The sequence below is a fragment of the Ascochyta rabiei genome, chromosome 14, assembly GCF_004011695.2.
Source record: "Ascochyta rabiei chromosome 14, complete sequence".
NCBI classification, from domain to species: domain Eukaryota; kingdom Fungi; phylum Ascomycota; class Dothideomycetes; order Pleosporales; family Didymellaceae; genus Ascochyta; species Ascochyta rabiei.
In genome coordinates, this window is record NC_082418.1 from 1023376 (window position 1) to 1044936 (window position 21561).

Genomic DNA, 21561 nt, shown 5'->3' on the forward strand with positions numbered 1-21561 from the left:
ACCTGCACATACTATACACGTGCTCTGTGAAGTCCTCCCCGCTCGGGTCTCGCGAGTGCCTGCACATGACTGGTGGCTTCGCGCGTCGATGATGTACCTCGAGCTGCGCGGTGCACGTGTCCGCAAGAGCCAACCGCAGAAGCAAGTCGTCGAGACCTAAAAGCTTGGTTCGCTCTGCTCACCAAGGCCACCAACCCCCCTTCTTCACGCGCGCAGCAACACCCAAGCCCTCTGTCGCCTCTCCCGCCTTATCCCCGAGCTCTCCCACCCTGGCTCCCACGCCCTCCATGGCACTCTCGGCGTCTCTCCGCTTGGCAGCAATGACACTGGCCAGCTCGGCGTGCAAGCCGCTCATCTCCGTCTTCTTATCGTGCGCCTCCTCGATCGCCTCGAGCTTCATCCATCCAAAGTACGCGAGCTGGTATGTGAAGAGGGCGCCAAGGAAGCACTTGAGGATGGGTGCGGAGAAGGACTTGTAGAATGCGCCGACTCGGGAAGGCTGTTTGGGGGGCTGCGGTGGCGGGGGCTGCGGCTCGATGGAGAGGGTGCGGCGTGTGGTCCGGGGGAGGAGTTGGTGGGCTGTGGTGCGGCGTAGTAGGTGGGTGGCGCTGGTGGTGGTCATGGTGCGGGTGCTTCCTCGCTCGTGTGGTTGTGCAGGTTGTGCAAGCATGCCACGTGCTCTTCGTGTGGAGAAGCAAGGTCGGCGGCGGTAGGGTTGTGTTTTCGCCTCGCAGTGTGGGTGGTGGGTGTGGGCGTGGGCTGTGTGGGACGGTAGTGAGGCATGTTGGAGCTCCCATGCCATCACAATCCCAAGCAAACCTCCGCCTCCCGCGCGGAGGCCCGCACTAGCGCCGTCTGTGCGCTACCCTTTCCGAAGGGAACACCTTGCATCACTCGCACATCCCTACGCACCACACCACGCGCCCGCGCCTTCTTCTTCTTCTTCTTCTTCTTCTTCTTCTTCTTCCCTCCTTCCCTCCTTCCCTTCTTCTCTCCTTCTCTCCTTCTCTCCTCCCCTTCTTCCCTCCTTCTCTCCTTCCTTCTTCCCTCCTTCCCTCCCTCCCCAGCCTCGCCTTCTCTCCCCGAACGGCGAACTCCGCACCACGTCCGTCGCAATGGTACGCTATCCGCTAGTCCCCCTGGCTGCTGCGATGCTCCTCCACATCAGGACAGCTCTGCGGGAGCAAGCTGGCTAACGGACGCGGTCAGGCACAAACACCACAGCAGCGCCAGGCCAACATGCGCTTTGCGAAGGCGCAGGAGAAGAAGATGGGCCGCCCCGAGACGGTGCAGGTTGTCAAGCCGCGGGGACCGCAGAAGAGCCCCATCAGCAAGGTCTGGATCAGTACGTGGCACACCACCTGGCACCACGGGAATAGGGCACGCGTGCTGACTGCTTCGGAATAGTCTTGCTCGCCTTTGTCCTCTGCGGTGGACTGCTTTTCGAACTCCTCAGGATGTTCTTCTAGCTTCCTGCTCCGCGCCTCGACGTCCGAGCTCGGCATCCGCACCCCCCTTCGACCGCGAAGGCCCGGCCCCTTTACCGCTGAGCCCGTGGTGGAGGCGCCTACGCAAGACCTGGCCTTGCAAAACGCCCATGGCGTCTGTGGCGAGGAAGCGAGGCGAACACGGCGGCGCGCTTCACGAAAAGCACTTCTTCTCTTTCCTTTTAGGCCATTCTGTTGGACATAGGGCGCGGCGTTTGGGCGCACTACACCTCTGTGCATAGAGCACTTTGGAGTCGAGCTGAGGGCATATACCAATGCAACTTTTACTTCCTCGTCTGTTCATGACACGTTGACAGTTGGCCGGACAGGAATCGTATAGGCTAATGGCTGGACGGCAGAGCTGGGAAGCAAGGCGCTCAATGGGCAGCAGCACCACTCGTCCATCATAACACGTTGCGGCGCGTCTTGGAGATCTGACGCGCAAAGTTCGAATACCCGTGCTTCCTTGCTCCAGCATTGTGGAAGAAACGTCCAAAAACACTCGATCCTCCACACTATTCAACCCGATTATGGAATACCTCGCCTTGATCTCCTGCTTGGTCAATCTCACACAATCCCACCTACAACAGCGCCTTCCAGCCCCTCCCACTCGGCCTCTCGAGCCCCAGATGATCCGTAAGTTGTCCCATATGGTCAACGCCCCAAAACCCCTCCGTCTCGCCTTTCGCATTCGTAGCTATTGAAACAGTCAGTCCAGCTCATCTCCCAGACACCACGCACTCACCAACAAAGTACGGCAGCCCAAACGCCCCATGCCCAAACGCCTGCTCCGTGTTCCGCGTAAGCGCCTGCTTCACCTCGTCCGTCTGAGCCCGCTCCAGCACTCTCCTCGCCTCCTCATCGCTCCCGACAAGCGTGCGCAGGATCGCAAGCAGGTTCTCCGGCTTGGTGGGCTCGCCCCACTGCACCCACGTGTTCTCGTAGAACAGCGCGACGGCGCTCGCGACCGACTGCGGGTGCGAGAGCGAGAGCGAGACGAGCGCGCGTTGCACGGGCAGCGTGCTGATGGGGAACCCTGGGGGTGGCGCGCGCGAGATGGGGATGCTGAAGTAGCTGGCCCAGCGTGTGCGCTCCGTTTCTATCCACTTGTCTTTGTCTGTCGGGGTGTTAGCGCGGTCGTGACTTTCTACGATTTCACACAGCACGTGAGAGAATACAGATGCGATGCTCGTGCTGCTGTACATGCCCCTACACGGTAGCGTCGTGCAACGTACTTTTGATCGCCAACGGAGGCGTGTTGCCGCAGCGCTTCATCAAGCCGCCCAAGAGTATAGGCACGTATTTGATATCGCACTGCTTGAACACCGGCGAGTTCTGCGCGCACCCCGATTAGTCCAGCGCTCGATGCTGCATCCAAACAACGCACACCCGGGCCCGCTACCACAACCACGTAGCATCCACACCGTGACAAGAGCTCCAACGTACCTCCAAGACAGAAAAAGCAATGTACGCAAACGGCGACACAATGTCGACGTACAACGTCATCTTCGACTGTGCCATGCTGCGGAGTAGTCTGGTGCAAGGGTCCGTGGAGCTGGGCTTGTCGCGTCGCTGCGGTGATGCAGACAGATGGGTCTGTATCCGACAGCCGAGGCGTGCGAGGTGGAGAACGCAAGGGAAATCCGGGGGGTCTTTGGCGCTACGCACCACTAGCCCCGTTTCCATGCTCTGGGAAAGAACTGAACGGGGCCAGGATGCTGGAACGTCACCATCACACAAGGCGGTAAAGAGGTGTGAGACCATGCATAACAATATATTGGTGCGGAGAAAGAGGCCAGTATCCCATCGTCGTCACAACATCCTTCGTGCAGATGCCTCTGATCGCTGAGAACCCGTCCTGCCCTGTAGAGTCCCCAACGGAGACAGACCTGTCCCGCGCTGGACACGGTGTATTCAAGAGCTTCATGTACAAGATGATCATATCCGTCGTATCGCTGTCGAGTCCGTCGAATATGCAGAAATGGAGAAATCGCGATGCGTTCCTTGTCAAAGCTCGTAGTCGTCGGCGACGGAGAGCTTACTCCTGGGCGTCACGCTTGCCGACGGGGAGACCGATGGGTCTGTAGGGGGGGCTCCAGACCCAGTTTCCCTTTCCAGCCTCAGCCTCAGCATCACGTTTGCCGACCGGAAGGCCGATGGGTCTGTAGGGGGGGCTCCAGACCCAGTCACCCTTTCCAGCCTCAGCCTCAGCTTCAGCATCACGTTTGCCGACCGGAAGGCCGATGGGGCGGTAAGGAGGGCTCCAGACCCAGTTTCCCTTTCCAGCATCGGGCTGAGCGTCACGCTTACCGACTGGGAGACCAATGGGCCTGTAGGGAGGAGACCAGACCCAGTTTCCGGCCTGAGCTTCGGCCTCAGCATCACGCTTGCCCACAGGCAGGCCGATCGGGCGGTAAGGAGGAGACCAGACCCAATTGCTTTTTCCAGCCTCAGCCTCCGCATCACGTTTGCCGACCGGAAGGCCAATAGGGCGGTAGGGAGGAGACCAGACCCAGTCACCCTTCTTGGCCTCAGCATCGGCTTCGCGTTTGCCGATTGCTTCCTCGGAAGCGTCCTCGACGTAGTAGTAACCCTCGGGGATTTCGAAGACATCGTCAGCCGAGCCGGTGGTTTCAATACCCTCAGTCGTCTCAGGGGCGATCTCAGCGACCTCGGCGGCCTGAGGGGCGGGGTTGGCGATGGCAGCACCAGAAACGGTGGCAGCCAAGATGGTGGCGGCGATGACAGCGTTGAACCTCATCTTGAACGTTCAGAAGAGTACTGTTGAGTGAATGAATAAGTTGGTAGTTTGGATTGACTGTGACCAAATGATTGACTGGTGTGTTGTCGATGAGTCGATGGTGAGTATGTTGCGGTCGCAGATAAGGTGTCTTATAGTCGAGAATCGTTATGGAGAAACAAAGAATCGAGGCCATGTCTCTGCTGTGATATGTCAATAGGGTCAATAAGGTACACTGAGTGTCAACAGAGCTGACTATAGAGACGCGATGGCGTCCAATAGACGAACGTTCGTGAAGGTGAAGGATAGTCTTTCACAGGGTTTCCCTCCGTTTAGATACTTAACACCCAATCATAATGCTCTTTGCAGATAGAGGAACCCGTATAGAGCAGCAAAAAACCCGCTCAATAGCATGCACTGATACTTAGGCATATCGGTACCATCAAGCTGGTCAGTTTGGTGCCGGAGGTACAAAGAACATGTCAACTCGCAGGACGTTTGAGAAGGGATTGCTGTTCGCTTGAGACAGCGAACGTGGTGAAAGCGAAGGTTGATAGTTAGCGTTTTCAGGTTTGAATAGCATCTGAATAGCGAGCTGATCCTTGGCACGCCGCACGTTCACCTACGCTGACCACTGACGACGCCTCTCGCGCGGAATCGGTGAACGAGACAAAAACAAACGTAAGGGCTGACCAGATACCAGAGGTCAGTGGCGCTGCGCAAGCAGTGGGCGTTCGCACGTCGTCCTGGACATTTAGCCAGCCTCAACACGTGTGGTATGGCAGCGCCGCAACCGAGACTGGAGCTGCTCGAATCCATAGCCAAACAGAACAAAATTCGGGTTTCTTTGTATCAACATTTCCCAGCTCTTTCCCTACTACGTGCTCTTTGTGGACTTGACTTTGATTGTGGCGAGCTACATTTTCTCCACACTCCATATGCCTGCCTTGTAGCCTGCATTTTAGGTCCAGAACGGATGTTGATGCAAATTCCAGAACACAGCAGTAACCACTGAAGAACGCCGGACGATTCAATTGTGATTGTGGATGTATCGTCGGGCACGTCAGTACAGAGTATGAGAGGTTCTAAGCTTAGTCACATGTGCTAGTCCAGTCGCAGCTAGCTTACCTCGGAGCTTTGAGCCCAGTCGCGAAACAGTGCGCGTCGTGATGCCATTGAGACAGAATGCGTACACGAATAGCCAACTCGACGGTCCCAGCATTGCGTAGCGTGTACTCGACCTTTACCAGGAGCTCGCCTTGGAGCCGCCGGTCATGTCTGGTTTACAGTAGTCACAGGCGATCCATCTCGACCAAACCTGCGCCCGAGAAGCCCTACTACATCACTACACCCATCTTCTACGTCAACGCTGCCCCTCATGTCGGCCACTTGTATACCATGGTCCTTACGGATATTATCAAGCGATGGAACGTGCTCAGAGGGAAGAAGGCGATCATGTGCACCGGCACAGATGAGCATGGATTGAAGGTAGTTGGTCTTGCAAACTTATATGCATGTGCTGACTGTGTGAAGGTCCAACGAGCAGCTGCCAAAGCTGGCGTTGATCCTAAATCTTTCTGCGACAAAGGTGCAGATATCTTCCGAGTACGCACTACCATTCCAAGTACATAAACCCGTCTTGGGCTCACACCACCTAGGACCTTGCGCTCAAGGCGGAAATCTCCAACGACCACTTCGTACGAACAACGGACCAAGACCACAAAGATGCTGTACAATATGCTTGGGTATGGGAGCATGCAGGAGTATGACATGGACACTGGTGGCTGATAACGGACAGTTCTTGTTACAAGAGAAGGGCCTCATCTACGAGCAGAAACACGAAGGATGGTACTCAGTCACCGACGAGTGCTTCTATCCGCAGTCAGGTGTACAGCCATGGATTGAACCATCTACGGGAAGAAAGATCATGGTATGAATTGGCTTGATATTTAGTCCGAGCAGTGAGTTGACCGATGCACAGACGTCCATCGAGACAGGCAGTGAAGTCGAATGGTCCTCCGAAGAGAACTATCACTTCCGCCTCTCTGCTTTCCGTGAGCCGCTTCTCGAATTCTACAAGGCCAACCCGGAGTGGATAGCGCCAGAACACCGCATGAAGGAGGTTGTGCAGGCTGTGGAGTCCGGCCTTGAAGACCTGTCGATATCTCGTCCTTACGACCGTCTCACCTGGGGTATCCGAGTCCCTGACGATGACTCGCAGACCATCTACGTCTGGCTTGACGCTCTTATGAACTACGCGACCAAGGCGGGCTATCCTTTCACGCCAGGCAAAGAACGAGACGGAGGCTGGCCCGCTGACTGCCACGTCATTGGAAAGGACATAGTTCGCTTTCATTGCATCTACTGGCCGGCATTTCTCATGGCACTTGGCCTCCCTCTTCCCAAAAAGATCTTGACACACGCCCATTGGACCCTTGGAGGCGCGAAGATGTCAAAGTCGACCGGGCGGGTTGTGGATCCTTTCCACGCCTTGGACCGATACGGACCGGATGTCATGCGATTCTACATGGCTCACGATGGCGGCATACAAGACGACTCGAGCTACGACAACGTCCACATTATTCGACTGTACAACAAGTTCTTGAACCAGCAGCTAGGGAATCTCGCGTCTCGCATAACCAGAGGCAAGAAATGGAGCGTCCGCGGCGCAGTCGAACGCATCGGCAGTGCACCAGCAGAGTACTGGTCCGAGGGACCTGGATCAAGCTTTTGGACCAATTCTCTGAGCACCGTCGCATCCAAGGTCGATGGCTCGTTCGACATCTACGACCCCCGGAAGGCATTGTTCCAGGTAACAGAATTCGTACGAGGAGTAAGTGTACACATTGTATAGCGAAAGCATCGACTAATATCCCTCAGGCAAACGCGTTCTTCCAAATGTCGAAACCATGGGATAACATAATCGAGTTTGCTCCTGGCGAGCCCGGGGAAGATGTTGACCGTACCATTTACCTTGGCGCCGAGGCTTTGCGCATGACTGGCATCTTGCTCCAACCTTACATGCCGAACAAGGCAAAGAAACTGCTGGACCAGCTTGGTGTCCAGGAGGACAGAAGAACCCTGGCTTATTGTCAACCTGGCGCTGATCTTGATTATGGTACACCCATGATCACACTAGGATCGAAGCATGAGGGCGTTCTTTTCCCTCCTCTGGCAAGTGAAGAGTAAGGATTTGGGTTTGTCGTGTCACAGTATTGTAGCATATGTACTCTAGGGCCCGTGGCGATATCTCAGACGGATGGGTGAAAGAAATCAAACATGCCCTGTTCAAGCTCTTTTTCTCGACTGGCCTGTCAAAAACACTGCTATCGCACGACACTACCTACAGGTAAGTTTGCGCAACAGTGTGCACGGGCCGACGTGCTCGTCCGCAGGGCAGGTGCAGCCGAGGTTCGCGAAAGGTGGGCTGTCTAGCCTTTTCTCGCCCTTACGCTTTTGTGACCCAGCATCGCTTCACACACTCTTTTGGTAGCGGTCGATATGGCTTTCAACTGGGACAAGCTTTCCAAGGCTCAACGCGAATACCCGAAGCCCAAGTTTGCGCTGTCTTACATTGATAAGTTGCTGAAGAAAAATCCAGGAAACCCATATCTGACCGTAAGTCAATCCATATGTCATGTGATACATCGGCTGATCTCCAATAGACATGGAGAGCCGATGTCTCTCTACAGTTGCAATCCGAGCCCGAAGTAGTCGCCAAGTCATTGCGGGATGTCTGTCAGCATAAGACAACGCTCGTGGATGAACTGTTGCTTGAATATGCATATAGGCTCATTGTGGAAGCAACCCTGAGATCGAACTCCAAGCTTCAGCACATCAGCTCTGTAGGTAATGAGGGTGTCAAAGCATGGCAAAACGCGGCGGCCCTCAAGACTACCAAAAAAGGCCGCAAAGATCTGTGGGACGGTCTGTTCACGACAGCCATGCGTCAGGGATGCTGGGAAGACGTTCGCACCGTATGTTGATGCAAACATAAATATTCGGCTTGACACTATTAACGCTTACAGGCGATTGTGAAATACCGAGCAGAAGGAGCATCGTCCGACAAGCTGACTTACTACACACAAATATTCGCACAGCAAATGTCGGCTGAGCAGAAGATCCGCGCAAGTCAAGCGACAGGTGTTGCCGACCGAATGGCCGAAATTCAGCTGGGTGTGGCCTTGAAGCAGATGAAAGATGCATACGAACGGCCCGAGGTAGGCCTTAACCCATCAAACATACGGACTCTTCTGACAGACTCAGACCGACCCGATCAGCGTGAAGGATATCCGGGATTTACGGTTCATGGCCAAGATCTATGCGCGACAAGGAAAATGCGCTGAGCTCGTGGAACTCTGGAATGCACCGCCTGCTCATTTGCAACCTATCATGGAGAAACAAGCGCTCGACATCTCGTTACTGACGGTCGATGTACTCGCGAGCACCCAGGAACACGAACAGCTCGAGAAACACATTTTGGCGTTGGTCGAAGATGCTACCGTAGCCATGAGCAAAGACGATCTGGAGCCTCTGCGACAGCTCTGCTCAGCGAGGGTGAATGTTTGGATTTACCTCATCGATGCGTCTACGAAGTTGTACACCCCTGAAGAGTGAGATTTCCCACACATGAAGTTTATGACTGCCAGCTCATGGGAATAGGTCAAGGAACAAGATTTCGTCGATCAAGAATCGTGTCTTCGGTTCTGACACGCTAAAGCTCGATCGGCCACTACTCCTTGTACGCCTGATACTGCGTACTTATCTCGGAGAGAGCCTGCTACAAGACTGTAAAGAATTTTGGAAGCGCTTCTCGCGGATACCCAGCTGTTTTACCGACCTTCGCCATGCTGTCGAGAAGATGAGCGACGAAGAGAGGACAGGCTTCCTTGCGCACATCGAAGAAGACATGACCGTCACCAAACCGAGTGCTGAGGATCCTCAGTCCAAGCTTGAGGACTGGGCGCGTGCCGAAATTTGCGTATTAAAGTTCACATACCTAGCCACCGTCTCTCTGCCGGCATCGACCCCTCCCACAGAAGTGTTAGTATCACTGATCGAAAGGGCATCGAAGGTTAGCCAGATGTTGCCAAAAGATCCCGATCCGATCATGTTGATAGCTTACTGCCTCACCAACATGCACCATCAGGGTCTGAGTTCGAGCGATACCTCCAGCCATTCCCCTCGCATTCTTCTGCAAGCTGCAATGTTAGTACGCGCCGCTGTAGAGCGAGACTTTGAGAAGGAGAACCGCCCTCTAGCTTTTCTAGCTGCTCGTCTGCACCTCAACCTCGGCTTAGGAAGGGTTGCATTTCAACTATGGAAGCACGTCAAGGTGAAGGAGATGCTTGTAGACACCTTATCGCCGTACCTCCTCTCACGCATAGCCGAAACACATCCATTCGACGTCAAACATCACCAGGGGTTCTCCGCAGACAGGGAGCTGAAGCATGTCATCGACACCATTGACAGAATGAGCAAAGTGCAAGAAGGCTTGATCTTCAGGGACATCAAACGCTTCCACTGGGATTCTGCAATGGATCTGATCTCTATGAACGAGAAATTGACTTCCTCTCTGACAAGACATACGGCCGTCCTCGAGCGCCGTCGCATTGCTCGTCTCAAGGGAGAGTCAGCAGGCGATCTGCCTGACGTCGAATATAGGGGTAAGATACATCGTAGCCCGCTCAAGCACTGGAGCTAACTAGCAAACCAGAGACCCAAAGTCTCGCAGACAACATCGACCGTTCTGTTTTCCCAGCATACGAACACTCGAGCGTTCACCGACCCTACCCAATCCTCATGCCCGCCGACATCCCATCTACAGACTACGTCCTCACGCAGGGCCACGAGCGTGAATCTGTCTGCAAGATCCTGTACCGCGACGGTCTACCCACGAGCTGGGCTCCAAACGCAGCGCCAGAAACCACCGCAAACCAGACACCAGCCGAGCGCCTGGTCCGTGAAAACTTCTGGCATCCCATCTCCACCCTGCTCTACGCAGCGCTCCATCCCGACACCAAGGTCGACGCAAGCATCTTCACCACCCTGATGGCGAATCTCAAGCAGCTCCGCGAAGACCAGGAGAAGCTGATCGCACCCTCGTCAAGTAGCAAAGACCCAGCAGACGAACCAACCATGATACACGAAAACATGCTGATCTCGAGCTACTCAGCCCTTGAAGTCCTGCGCACGCTACCCCGCCTCGCAAACGAGATCAAAGAGCGCGTGACGCAGAGCAAGACGCCGCACCCGATGAAATCGCAGATCCCCAAGGACTGGGCCAAGCAGCTAGACACCGAGGTGAAGAGCGCATTCGACGCGGTTGGCAGGGTGGCGCAGTCTTACGTCGTGTTGTTGCAGACGAAGGGTGCAGCCGCAGTCAAGGCACAGGTGCGCTGGGGCGCTACAGGCGCGGCGTTACAGTTGCTGATCAGCGAGGGGGACGTGGAGTACTATGCACGCGAGTATGTAGACAGCGCTGTCGAGGCGTGGAAGGGGGTGTTACAGGTGAAGCTGAAGTAGTAACGCTTGGAGCAATGATATCGCTAGATGGGTATCGAACAAAAGCACCGTGAATTCAAGAACTGCACACACACTCTCTCTCTCTCTCAACCATACAAATAGCCATTCGACGTGAACCAACTACATCCCAGCACCCTTCCCCCGTCCTGCCTGTCATTATGCACCACCCATCCACCCACTCGACGCCACTACTCCCCAGCGACAACCACCACAAAAAAAGAAAAAGAAAAACAGGAAAAAAAACTGACCCGAAGGCGATTTGAACGCCTAACCTTCAGGAACCACCACTTACTTACAGTAGACGACTACCGTAACAACTGGAATCTGACGCGCTACCGTTGCGCCATCGGGCCTAGTTTCTGGCTAGCATAAAAAGACCTTGTGTTTGTGTGGAATATTATCTTGATGCGTAGATGGATTGATATAGAGTGGAGTGAAGCGGAGAGGACATGAGAGGGGAGGGGAGGGGAGAATACAGTGTATGGTATGGTATAGTGTAGTAAGCCAAGGTAAGGTAAGGTAAGGTAAAGTGGGTATCTTCATCTCGGTAAAGAGAGCGTGTGTGCGGTGTGTGCGGCGTAATTGAATCGGCACCTCCCCCCCCCCCCCCTTCCCTCTCTTTTACCTCCTTCTTCCTTGCTGGCGAGCTGGCGAGCGAGCTGTCTCGGTTCCGGATGAAGCGTAATCAACGTGAATGGAAGAGTATGAGATAAGATGAGATATTATGAGATCGGATAAGACAAGATGGGATGGGATATGCGCTTGAAAACGCACAAAGTTGATCTTGGAACGAGGACGAGAATTCTTGAGACAACGACAATGACAACAATGACGACAACGACGACAGCACGACAACGACGACAACGACGACAACACGACAACGACGACAACGACGACAACGACGACAACGACGACAACGACGACAACGACGACAACGACGACAACGACGACAACGACGACAATGACAACATCTCATGGCTGGCCGGCTTGCACTTCGGCCGTATTACTCGCTTCATTGCGCTGCACCTTGCTCTGCCTGGCTTCTTCTCTCTGGCGCGCGACGTCCTCGTTGTCCGCGTTGGCGGGGTGATGCTTCCCCCTCCAACCTTCGTGGTTGTTGCTGGGCGTGAAGTCGGCCATGTGGTGTTTAATGGCGCCGGCCTTGGCGCCGGCCACGCCCTGCACCTGGTGGCGCAGATGGGATTCCTCGCGCTCGCCCGCCTGCTCGAGGTGGTCCAGGTCGCTGATGTCGGAGCTGCTGACGCTGCTGCTGCGACTGGCTTGCGTGTAGACGACGTGGTCGCCTTCCTTCTTCTTCCTTTCACGCTGCTCGTTCTTCATGTGCTCCATCTTCTCGGCGTCGCCCTGGCAGTCGAGCGTGCGGACGTGCAGGCCGGGGAAGTTGGCTTCGAAGAACTTCTTGAGCTGGGGCAGAAGCTTGGCATTGGGCCGGTAGGTGCCGCTGTCGTTGTCGATGATGAGTTCGTAGTATGCGGGGTCGGTCTTGGGCTCGGTCTTGGGCGGGCCGTCGTCCAGATCTTGCGGGGGGTGGGATTGTTGGGACGTATCTTCGGGGGATTTATGCGGGTGTTTGAGGCGCCGAATGAAGAACTCGCCCGAGAAGGCGATGTAGGCTGCTACGTCGCTGTGCATGGTGTGTTTGGACAGCATGTCGATGCCGAATTCCTTGCCGGTTTCGGTGAAGCGGAAGAGGGCATCAAGGGTGAGGACGTAGGTGAAGATGCGGCCGCCCTGGTCGTAGTGGACGAGGTCGAGGAACTTTTGCGTAAAGGCTATGCAGGGCTCGGAGAACTCCTTGTACTCGGTGGCCTGGTCGAAGTTGTAGACGCGCGCGTGCTGGTGGTGGAGGGCCTTGGACAGGATGAAGCCGCGGACGCCCTTTGCGGTGAACATGCTCTTGATAAAGGGCTTGAAGACGACATAGCGGTGGTACATGTGCTCGGGGACGGGGCCGCGCAGCTGCAGCTGGTTGGACTGGAAGTTGTAGCGCTCTGCCTTTGTCTTGCCGGTGCGCCGCGAGACACTGCCCGACTCGTCGGGTTCCTTTTGGCCCAGCAGACGGCCCAGCAGCGGGGAGAAGTGGCGGATCCAGAACTGGGGGCCGATGGTGTAGACGCGGCCGCCGTGCTCGTCCTGGGTGCGGCCCAGGACCTCTACGCTGACGGTCAGGGTGCCGCTCATGTGCTCGGCCTTGCGGATGCACACGGCGACGGCGCGCAGAACGAAGGCGCGCTTGCTGACCATGCGCTTGCGCAGAGGGAAGGCCTGTTCGCGGATGCCGCCCCAGTTCTCGTTGACGGCGGCCGACTCGACGTGGACGTTGCCCAGGCGGTCGTCGTGGTCGGCCGGGTCCTCGTCGTAGATGCGGCATTTCAGGCGGAAGCCGCTCGAGGGCACGTTTGCGACAATCCACTCCTGGTTCCACTCCGGGTTGGTGCTCTGGCGCACGGTGCGGGTGCGCAGCATCAGCGGCGGGTCCTCCTTGTGGCGGTTGGGCAGGGCTGTGGTCAGCTCGGCGAGGATGAAGGGGTCGGCGGAGAGGGTGTTGATGTCGGCGAGCGGCAGGTTGCTCGCGCGGTGGAAGGTGAACTTGACCGTGTAGCCGGGCTGCGGTGCGTTCAGCGAGTGGAGCGTAGGGGGTGGGGAGTGCTACTCTGTACCTCTCTGCGCACTATGGGCGTGTCGTCGTAGCCGCCCTCGGGGCCCTTGTGGCTCTCGTTGGTGCTGCTCTTCTGAGGCTTTTGCGGCGCAAAGCCCTGCTCGTCCTGCTTCTCTGCGTCGGCCATGACGCCCGTCGCCTGGCCCTGGTGCGTCTCGTGTATGTGGCTGTTTTGCTGTGTATCGTCTGTGTGGCCGTTCCGCTGTGTCTCGTCTGCGTGGCCGTTCCGCTGTGCCTCGTCCACGTGGCTGCCATGTGGTGTCTCGTCCATGCGGCTGCTGACGGCGTGGCCCTCCTGTTGGTGAGCCATCGCCTGAGGCGGGATATACGCTCCGCGCTTGCGGTGCGGTGGTGTGTATTCTTTGCGCCTTGCGCTCAATCGGCCCTTGTGTGTGTGTGTGTGTGTATCTGGGAGGGTGGGCGTGGAGGAGCGTATCTCGGTCGCAGTCACAGTCGCAGTCGCAGTCACAGTCGCAGTCGCAGTCGCAGTCGCAGCCGCAGTCGCAGCCGCAGCATCACCGTGTACGAAAGAATCGCAGGAACACGGCGCGACTTGCTCATCACCCCTTGCACGTCGCAGATTGCAGGTGGGCAGCGTGCGGCGGGCGGCTGGGAAAACAGGACCCCGCGCGTCGAATGCGGTGGAGCGCGGTTCCAGGGCGCACCTGCTGATGGGCGGCTAGTCGTGGCTAAGCTTTTGATGGCCGTCTGGGCAGAGGCTTGACGCCGCCAGCCATTCCTGTTTGCAAGCCTTGACATGGGTCACACCATGCCTCAACCGTGTTCGCGATTCCCTTTTGGTCGCCAGTCTGCGCGTCTCCGGCTACCCGGCAGCATGTGCCACTGCACCGTGTCATGCCGTAATTGCAGTTGCTTCGGTCCGAGTGCAATCTGCCTAAAAGAAAAATCAGCAAATGGAAACGAGAACCGGAAAACCTTGGACATGAGGTCATGTCATGGTATTCACATGGAGAGAGAGGTTACCCTAGTCTACTGCCAGTCATCCATATGTTACGTATTGCATCCAAGCTGAAGAGAGAAGTTGCTCTAATTTACTGCGAGTCATCCATCTATGGCAATCTACAATGCAAAGCCCTACCTGATACACCGGTAATCACACAAGCGCCTGCTCGCTCGTGCTGTCCGCTCCAAAAGGGTATCATACAAAGACAGTCGTCCAAACATGCTTCTCGCCAGTGCTGACTCGTCGTCGCCTACGCCATCGCCATCTCAATCTTCTTGCCCTTCATGCTCTTCCACTCCACAAACGCCGCCCCGACTATCGACATGGCGCCTGCTGCTACAGACACGTAGAACGTCTGCGTCAGCGTGAGGTTGTACGCTGAGAGCACACCAGGCAGGAACCGCTCCTCGATCTGCTTCTTCAGCTCCGTCGCACCCACCGTCAGCACAAAGCTCGCATCCAGTTCAGGTACCACCGTGTGAAGGTTCTTGATCAGCTGGTTCGTAAACACGTTCTGCCCCACCGAGATGAACAGAGCACCACCAAGCGTCTGGCTGAACATCATCGTGGCCGTGCCGATGGGTATGTCGTCGGCCGGCAGCACCGTTTGTACGGCAACCAGAATCTGCTGCATGCCGAAACCAACACCCGCTCCGAAGATGAACTGGTAGCCAATCCACTTGGGCGAGTTGGTGTCGGTTTCAAACGTCGACAAAAGACCAGCTCCGATGGCCATCAGGACCGAGGAGAGGAGCATAAAGGGCGTGTAGTAGCCAAAGTAGGTGACGAGACCACCAGCAAGCATCGAGACGATAACGAGGCCGAGAATGGCAGGTAGGTTCATGATGCCGGATTTGGTGGCCGATACACCCTTGACAGCTTGGAACCAGATGGCTGCGCTTGGTCAGCTTGCATTCTAGACGCGCTCAAGGGGCACACTTACGCAGATAGTAGACCATGACGAAGAAGGATGAACCGAGCATGGCTCCGAACAAAGCCGATCCCCAGACATTGCGGTTGAGGAAGACGCGAGGAGGCACGGTCGCGTCCTCTTGCTTCCACCACTGCACAGCAATGAATCCACTGATGAGCACAACGAAAAGGACCAAAAGCGCAATGATACGCCCGCTGCCCCACGCGTACTTGCTACCACCCCACTGCAGAGCAAGTAGTAGGCAGATGATGGCAGGCAAAAACAGTGCGGTACCCTCGAGATCAAACTTCTTGATCTGCTCCCTGAATGTAGCCTCGCTCTTCTTGCCACGGCGAGTGATTGTGAAGAACGGAATGATGAACGCAGCGGTGACGGCCCCTAGGGGGAGGTTGATATAAAAGCACCATCGCCATGTCAGGTGATCGGTAAAGGCTCCACCCATCTAAGACTGATTAGCACACGCTTGGTTGGTGCGAAGACCCGCTTCTCCGCAAATCATGGACATCTCCACTTACCAAGGGTCCAGCAACTGACGCAACGCCGTACATGCCACCAATCAGACCCATGTAGGCCGGACGTTGGCGTAGAGGAACTGTGCTTGCGATGATGAGAATGGCACCGCTGAAGATGCCAGCAGCGCCCACGCCGGCGACTGCGCGACCGATGATGAGTGCGGTGGAGTTGGGCGCAACACCGCAGATCAGAGAACCGACTTCGAAGATGAACAGGGCAGTGATGTAGACCCACTTAATCGAGTAGAACGTGTAGAACTTTCCGTACAGAAGCTGGGTCGCGCAAGTGGTGAGCAGGTACGACGAACCATACCAGCCGACATCGTTGAGTGCTTTGAACTGATCTGTTATACGAGGAATGGCTGTTGCGATGATTGTGTTGTCCTGTAAGGGTCAATTTGCCAGTCCGGAGACAGTCAACAATGGGTTCACCTACCAGCGCCATGCAGAAGACAGAAAGACACAGTGCCAATGTGATGATGGCAAGCTTCCATTTGGTGGGATATTCGAAGTCGTCCTCCTCGTCGCTGTTGCTGGGTTTCGAGTTGCGCTTCTCGTTGACCTGTGCCTCCTTCTCGTCGGTGATCCTATCGTGCACGGAGGCAGCGCGCGAAGGCAAACCGCTCTCGCCAACACCCATCTCCTTCTTCTCGAGATCGCCCACGCTACGCGCAGCTGTCTTTTCTGAGTCGGCCATGCTCACCGGCCGTAGCGTCTGGTTCTTTGTTTGGCTCATCTGGTCGGTGGGTTACAAAGGGCTGTTGAATGAGGTAAGGTAAGAGTATGCGCCAAGGCGAGGAAGGGTCCAGGTAGTGTTGTGTATTAGTGTAAGGAAGGAACAAGAAGCCTGAGGGAAGGAGGGACTATAAGTAAAAGATGGATAGGAGCGAGATGATTCAGAAGGGCGGGCTTGATGTTATGGTCAAGCTGGAATACCAAGACATTCGTTCATTCGGTACAGTTAGGGTGTGCGGGAGCTAGCCTTTGTTTGCGCCCCGGGGTGCGAGACCAGGTGCCCCGAACCGCCGTCGGTGAAGGGCTGCAATGACGCTGGCATGTTTTCGTGGGCAGAATCGGATGAACTTTCGTCCCTGGTCTGCGACGCCTTGCAATGTTTGGCCGCATGGAATCTTATGATTCATTCTTCGTGTGTGACCACAACAGCGGGCGGCTGCGTCAGTTACACCTGCACGTCGCCATGTTGCACTGGGCTCGTTGACCGGGTGCAGCTCCCCAGACTGCTGGCCAGCAAGCAGTGCGCTGCATCAAAATCGTTGCGGACTTCTTGCGCCCCAATAGAGCGATTCCAGACCCTCAGATCTACGACCAACTGATCCGCAAACGTGAGTCGATCGCTCTCATCTTTAGTGGATCTTACAGAAGTGGGGCGCGTCAAGCACAGGAAGGCTTGAAATTCTACCACAGGCTAAACTATTCCATCGCTTCATGACTGTTCAACGGGAACCACAACAGGTTGAATTCGCCATACGTCCGTAGAAACTTCATCACAGGCGCCAGCGTGGTGTTGAATATTCGTCCGTCGATACATGGCTGACTTGGTTGCCTGAAGATCTGGCTGGATATGCGCCGGTGATCGGTTGCAGATTAGGAACATGGCTTTCCACCCGTCTTTGTTTCGTGACAGGAGTCGGTGCGGCCAGAGAAAGTCGTCCGACCTCCGACATCTCGTCTTCGTTTCGATTGTTCCGAGCTGTCATCGTGTCACGCTAAGAAATCATACCGTTTAGAATGTTGCTGCCTGGTGATTTGGCGACCCACCGCCTCCCTGATGGGCGTCAGGGGTTAGTCTTACAACAGACATATTGTTGACCCCCTCGCAACAAGGTATCCGCGTCATCAATTCAGCCTTTCATGTTAGCCTCATGTAGACCATGCAGCACACTGCACAGTACGTATGTAGCACGCAACTCACACGTAGATGATTCGCTAATCTCGTAAATGAGAGCATTGCGTACATATTCTTCGAGTATATGATGCGTTTCTCCGAGAGGCACTACAGCAAGTCTTGAAGCTCAGCTCACCGATCACTACAGGAGCAAGTTCTCACTCTTGAATTGAATCGTCGGTGAGTGTGCTAGGACGGCGTTGACTACCACCGAGCGTAAATCTTACTCAGCGCACATTCGCTTGCACCCACTCCCACACCCTCTGCATATATGACTCGTCAAGCGGCTTTACATCCCTCAGGCTCGGCGCGCGCTTTTTGCTCCCTGTCATAGCAAATTGCGGTCTTTGAGATGAAGGTTCCTGAACACCATTGCCGTAAGCTTCCTTCCACAGACCCAGCAATTTCTTCGCAGGATGCTCGGTATCGCTGTCCTCCAATCGCTGAAGCCAGTCCTGGGGTGAGACAATCTCAAAGTCTGCCTGCTTCTTCAACCAAAGCAGCATCTCGTGCCAAGTAGGCTGGCGGTGTGGGTTCAACACGTGGCAGACGGACATGTGTCCCTGATTGCAATTCTCTTCCCTTGTCGTCTCGAGGAATGCTTGGGCCGCGATATCAACAGGTAGCCAATCCAGTGCCTCGTCACCCAGATCAGGCAGGCACCTGATGATGTTTGCAGTACTCAACATCATTGGCCATGCTTCTTTGGTGTTCCATACCCCTGACAACGAGTCTCCAGCGAGTTGTCCAACACGGACGATAGCAATCCGACCGCGAAGAATGGTCCGGTTGTCTGCTTCGGCGCAGATATGCTCTGCTACCCACTTCGATCGTGAGTAGCCAAGTGGAGACGCTGAGGACGGGTCGGACAAAAGCTTCTCAGGCCAGCAGCCGGACTGATCTAGCTCACCGTTCATGACGGCAGCTGTGGATGAACAGTATGCAAAGCGTGGAGGCTCAACGCGACCTGCCTTCAAGGCGAGATCGAGTAGGTTTCTGACACCAGCGATGTTATCCTTCGCAAAGCTCCTCAGCTTGAGACGGAAATTGACGGTCCAAGCCACATGGATGATTGACGTGGCTTCTTCTGCCAGATGATCGTACAGTTCATCGCTCAGGCCAAGACGTTTGTCGCTGAGTTGCGCGAGAACCACTTTGACTTTATCGTTTGCCATGCCAGGTGCGAGGATACTTGTCAGACCTCTTTGCTCAAGAGCCTTGCTGACTCTTTCCTTTGCTGCATGTTCATCTGCCCCTCGTACTAAGCAGTAAACACTGTTGACTGTGGCAGTCTTCTGAAGAAGATCCAAGATGTGCGCCCCCAGAGCGCCAGTGGCTCCAGTCAGTACAACAACATCGCCCTTCTTGCTGTCCCTAGGCTGACCAATTTTTGCAGGTCGCAATGCGCTTTTGTCAAACGAGCCGTACTCTTCTACTAGGTCCTTCATCAGTTGCTTCTCGTCCTCCTCTACCACAACAGACTCCCCATGTCTTCTCCGTAGGACGTAATTTGTCAGACGCTTGATCGAACCACAGTCTTCTATGACACTCATCGGCAATGGCTTGTCGCAGTTCGGTATAAGACCTCGAAGTCGAGTCCTGAGTTGCATACACGCGATGGAGTCAACTCCGTACGAGAACAAATCCATGTCCTCTGTCAAGTCGATCGATTGAGATGTAATGGACTGTATAAGACCTTTGAGATGCTGCGGCAACTGTCCATCTGAGATGTCGGATGACTCGTCTGAGACTTGCTCGTCGTATGCACGGTTGATGACTTCCTCAAACCTCGCTTCAGCCACCCTACGAATCAGAGTCCCCTTGCTGCTCTTCTCGAGTGGATCCTGGTGCGGTAGAGGAATTAGCATATCAGAAGGTATTCTAGCATGGTCTTGGCTATCACGGTTGATTCTCTCGATTGCAGGCTTGACTGCATCAAGTAATTCCTGATCGGACATTCCGCTGGCTTGTTCTGATCGTAACAACAGCGCTCCAGGGTAAGGTCGGTTTGTGCCGAATATCAGGACGTCATCCAGGTGGGGCGACGTAGCTATGGCATCCTCCAGTGGTGCAGGATCGAACTTCTTGCCCGTGATGAGGGTCAGCTGAGAATCAGCACGTGAGTCGTATATCCATGCATCCGGGATCGTGGGATGCGGTGCGAATAGATCCGCAGTTGCGAAGGAGCCATCCGGTCGGTTTTGTTTTGCCTGCAAGGAACATTAGCGCGTGTGCGTTCATCTTGAAAGCTGTACGCACCATATGTGGCCAGCCTGGTCTGATCACGAGCTCAGCCAGGTTATCCTCTCGTGGTTCAAAGCTTAGGAGCTTTCCTGGATTGTAATTTCGCAGATACTGCCAGTCGCTGTCTGCCGAGAAATCGCGGAATGAAGACATCACGAACCCGCATTCTGCGCTACCGAATCTTGAGATGAGGTTCACTCCACTCTTCGCCAGCCGATCGCCTACCTCTGCTGGTAGCGCTGCACCGCCGACGCCGACGATATCCATCTTTTGCAGTAAAGCCAGACCTTGTTCGTCAGATTCCATCATCTGGAGCACGTATGGCACCGAAGAGAAGTACTTTACTTCTGGAAGACCTTCAGTAACAGAATATGACGCGGCTACTTCGAGGCTTTTGCAGATGTTTCGAGCCGTGATGGGAACGTCCTTGCCTGGGAACAGCCAGATGAGCGCATTGCTGGTCCATGCTCGAAAAAGGTCCGCAATTCCACCATGGTAAAGAGGTGTTGTAGTGAAGGTTGCCACTACAGGTATCCGGGGTAGATGAGGAAGAACACCCAGCCCCGCGCGATGGGATTGTGGTATGGGCTTTGGCAAACCAGACGAGGTTCCAGAAGTGTGGTGTAGATAGGCAACTGTCGTCTCATCCAAACTAGGCGTGTCGAAGCTTGGGTCTACTGTCTCGCTAGCCACCTGATAAATATCCTCTCCCTCCTGCAGTGGCAACAGATGAGAGTCGAAGCTAGTCACAGCTTCCTCCTTGGCCAGGCTGGAGGTCTGCTGCGCTCGCTCTGCATGTGCAATGTCATAGAAGAAAGCGGAGGCTCTGCACGATTGATAAAGGTGCAAGATAGCAGCGGGCTGACATTGAGGTGCAATCAGGAGTACCGAATAACCCAGCCTCATCAAAGCCAGCCAGGTAAACAGAAACTCAGGTGAGCTGTGACACAATAGTGCTACTGTTTCGGGACCTTTTGGCGATCTACGCAACGCTTGAAGTAGTCTTTCCGCAAACACATTCGTGCCTTGGTTGACATCTCCGAAGGTCAGAACCTTATAGTCCCATTTCTCTTGCTCCGGATGAGGAACAGGAAATCCAACGGCTGGCAAGTATGGATGGTGGTGCGCTTGATAGTCGACGAACTGGCCGATTGTCGTGTATGGGTTGGGTCGGCTGTTTAAGGTGGCGGCTTGCCCAAGCGTGCAGACGAAGTAATTGGCCTGCATACCGGTGGCTGGAGGTTATGGTCCTGACTAGATTAGTATCCTCAATCAAAACCTTGGAACAGGTTTGCACGTTGAGCAAAATCGTACTCAATTGTGAGTGAACGCAAGAACGAAGTTCCAGGAAGGCGCTTAAGTCGTGACATCATGCTGCAACTAGATCTGCCGAGCACTTTAAATCTTGCATCAGAACCAGAAGGACCAGACTGCAGCAGACAGTGCAGAACCAAAAGCACAATTCTCTGTTTTGAGCAGAGCATTACCAAAAGCAGCCACAAGGAGTCGCATCCAGCCAGCATGGAGAGAGAGCCTAGTGCACGGGCTATTTCCCAATCTGCGGGGAAG

The 21561-nt window shown here is 55.1% G+C and overlaps 9 protein-coding genes and 1 non-coding gene across 10 annotated transcripts, besides 9 other annotated features; 3 read left to right on the forward strand and 7 right to left on the reverse strand.

Moving 5' to 3' along the window:
* Positions 1 to 178: 178 nt before the first annotated feature.
* EKO05_0008294 (uncharacterized protein) lies at positions 179 to 622 on the reverse strand (the record flags this gene model as incomplete). Its single annotated transcript, XM_038946489.1, has 1 exon — positions 179 to 622. The coding sequence occupies one exon, from the start codon at positions 620 to 622 to the stop codon at positions 179 to 181; it is 444 nt and encodes a 147-aa protein (XP_038796745.1).
* Positions 562 to 632: a tandem repeat.
* Positions 633 to 930: 298 nt separating this feature from the next.
* Positions 931 to 1054: a tandem repeat.
* Positions 1055 to 1115: 61 nt separating this feature from the next.
* On the forward strand, positions 1116 to 1469 carry EKO05_0008295 (uncharacterized protein; the record flags this gene model as incomplete). Its single annotated transcript, XM_059637266.1, has 3 exons — positions 1116 to 1118; positions 1210 to 1345; positions 1408 to 1469. The coding sequence occupies 3 exons, from the start codon at positions 1116 to 1118 to the stop codon at positions 1467 to 1469; spliced, it is 201 nt and encodes a 66-aa protein (XP_059493249.1).
* A 599-nt stretch (positions 1470 to 2068) lies between these two features.
* Positions 2069 to 3008, reverse strand: EKO05_0008296 (Glutathione transferase; the record flags this gene model as incomplete). The annotated part of the gene is made up of 4 exons (XM_038941353.1): positions 2069 to 2184; positions 2233 to 2604; positions 2723 to 2822; positions 2934 to 3008. 4 exons carry the CDS (start codon positions 3006 to 3008, stop codon positions 2069 to 2071), a joined length of 663 nt encoding a protein of 220 aa, XP_038796747.1.
* Positions 2450 to 2492: a tandem repeat.
* A 517-nt stretch (positions 3009 to 3525) lies between the features above and the next one.
* Positions 3526 to 4248, reverse strand: EKO05_0008297 (uncharacterized protein; the record flags this gene model as incomplete). Its single annotated transcript, XM_038946490.1, has 1 exon — positions 3526 to 4248. The coding sequence occupies one exon, from the start codon at positions 4246 to 4248 to the stop codon at positions 3526 to 3528; it is 723 nt and encodes a 240-aa protein (XP_038796748.1).
* A 1164-nt stretch (positions 4249 to 5412) lies between these two features.
* On the forward strand, positions 5413 to 7416 carry EKO05_0008298 (Methionine--tRNA ligase; the record flags this gene model as incomplete). The annotated part of the gene is made up of 6 exons (XM_059637267.1): positions 5413 to 5715; positions 5761 to 5832; positions 5886 to 5972; positions 6026 to 6157; positions 6209 to 7060; positions 7108 to 7416. The coding sequence occupies 6 exons, from the start codon at positions 5413 to 5415 to the stop codon at positions 7414 to 7416; spliced, it is 1755 nt and encodes a 584-aa protein (XP_059493250.1).
* Positions 7417 to 7728: 312 nt separating this feature from the next.
* Positions 7729 to 10752, forward strand: EKO05_0008299 (uncharacterized protein; the record flags this gene model as incomplete). Its single annotated transcript, XM_038941306.2, has 6 exons — positions 7729 to 7845; positions 7893 to 8204; positions 8256 to 8447; positions 8494 to 8840; positions 8890 to 9893; positions 9944 to 10752. 6 exons carry the CDS (start codon positions 7729 to 7731, stop codon positions 10750 to 10752), a joined length of 2781 nt encoding a protein of 926 aa, XP_038796749.2.
* A 244-nt stretch (positions 10753 to 10996) lies between these two features.
* Positions 10997 to 11105, reverse strand: EKO05_14t2. Its single transcript has one exon. It is a non-coding gene; the product is annotated as a tRNA-Trp (tRNA).
* Positions 11106 to 11231: 126 nt separating this feature from the next.
* Positions 11232 to 11283: a tandem repeat.
* Positions 11284 to 11456: 173 nt separating this feature from the next.
* Positions 11457 to 11509: a tandem repeat.
* Positions 11510 to 11565: 56 nt separating this feature from the next.
* Positions 11566 to 11714: a tandem repeat.
* Positions 11715 to 11724: 10 nt separating this feature from the next.
* Positions 11725 to 13742, reverse strand: EKO05_0008300 (uncharacterized protein; the record flags this gene model as incomplete). Its single annotated transcript, XM_059637268.1, has 2 exons — positions 11725 to 13380; positions 13434 to 13742. The coding sequence occupies 2 exons, from the start codon at positions 13740 to 13742 to the stop codon at positions 11725 to 11727; spliced, it is 1965 nt and encodes a 654-aa protein (XP_059493251.1).
* Positions 13743 to 13819: 77 nt separating this feature from the next.
* Positions 13820 to 13857: a tandem repeat.
* A 15-nt stretch (positions 13858 to 13872) lies between these two features.
* Positions 13873 to 13945: a tandem repeat.
* Positions 13946 to 14636: 691 nt separating this feature from the next.
* Positions 14637 to 14668: a tandem repeat.
* Positions 14647 to 16578, reverse strand: EKO05_0008301 (MFS sugar transporter; the record flags this gene model as incomplete). The annotated part of the gene is made up of 4 exons (XM_038941437.2): positions 14647 to 15290; positions 15340 to 15772; positions 15846 to 16226; positions 16279 to 16578. 4 exons carry the CDS (start codon positions 16576 to 16578, stop codon positions 14647 to 14649), a joined length of 1758 nt encoding a protein of 585 aa, XP_038796750.2.
* Positions 16579 to 17975: 1397 nt separating this feature from the next.
* On the reverse strand, positions 17976 to 21219 carry EKO05_0008302 (uncharacterized protein; the record flags this gene model as incomplete). The annotated part of the gene is made up of 2 exons (XM_038941421.1): positions 17976 to 19958; positions 20008 to 21219. 2 exons carry the CDS (start codon positions 21217 to 21219, stop codon positions 17976 to 17978), a joined length of 3195 nt encoding a protein of 1064 aa, XP_038796751.1.
* Between the last annotated feature and the right edge of the window lie 342 nt (positions 21220 to 21561).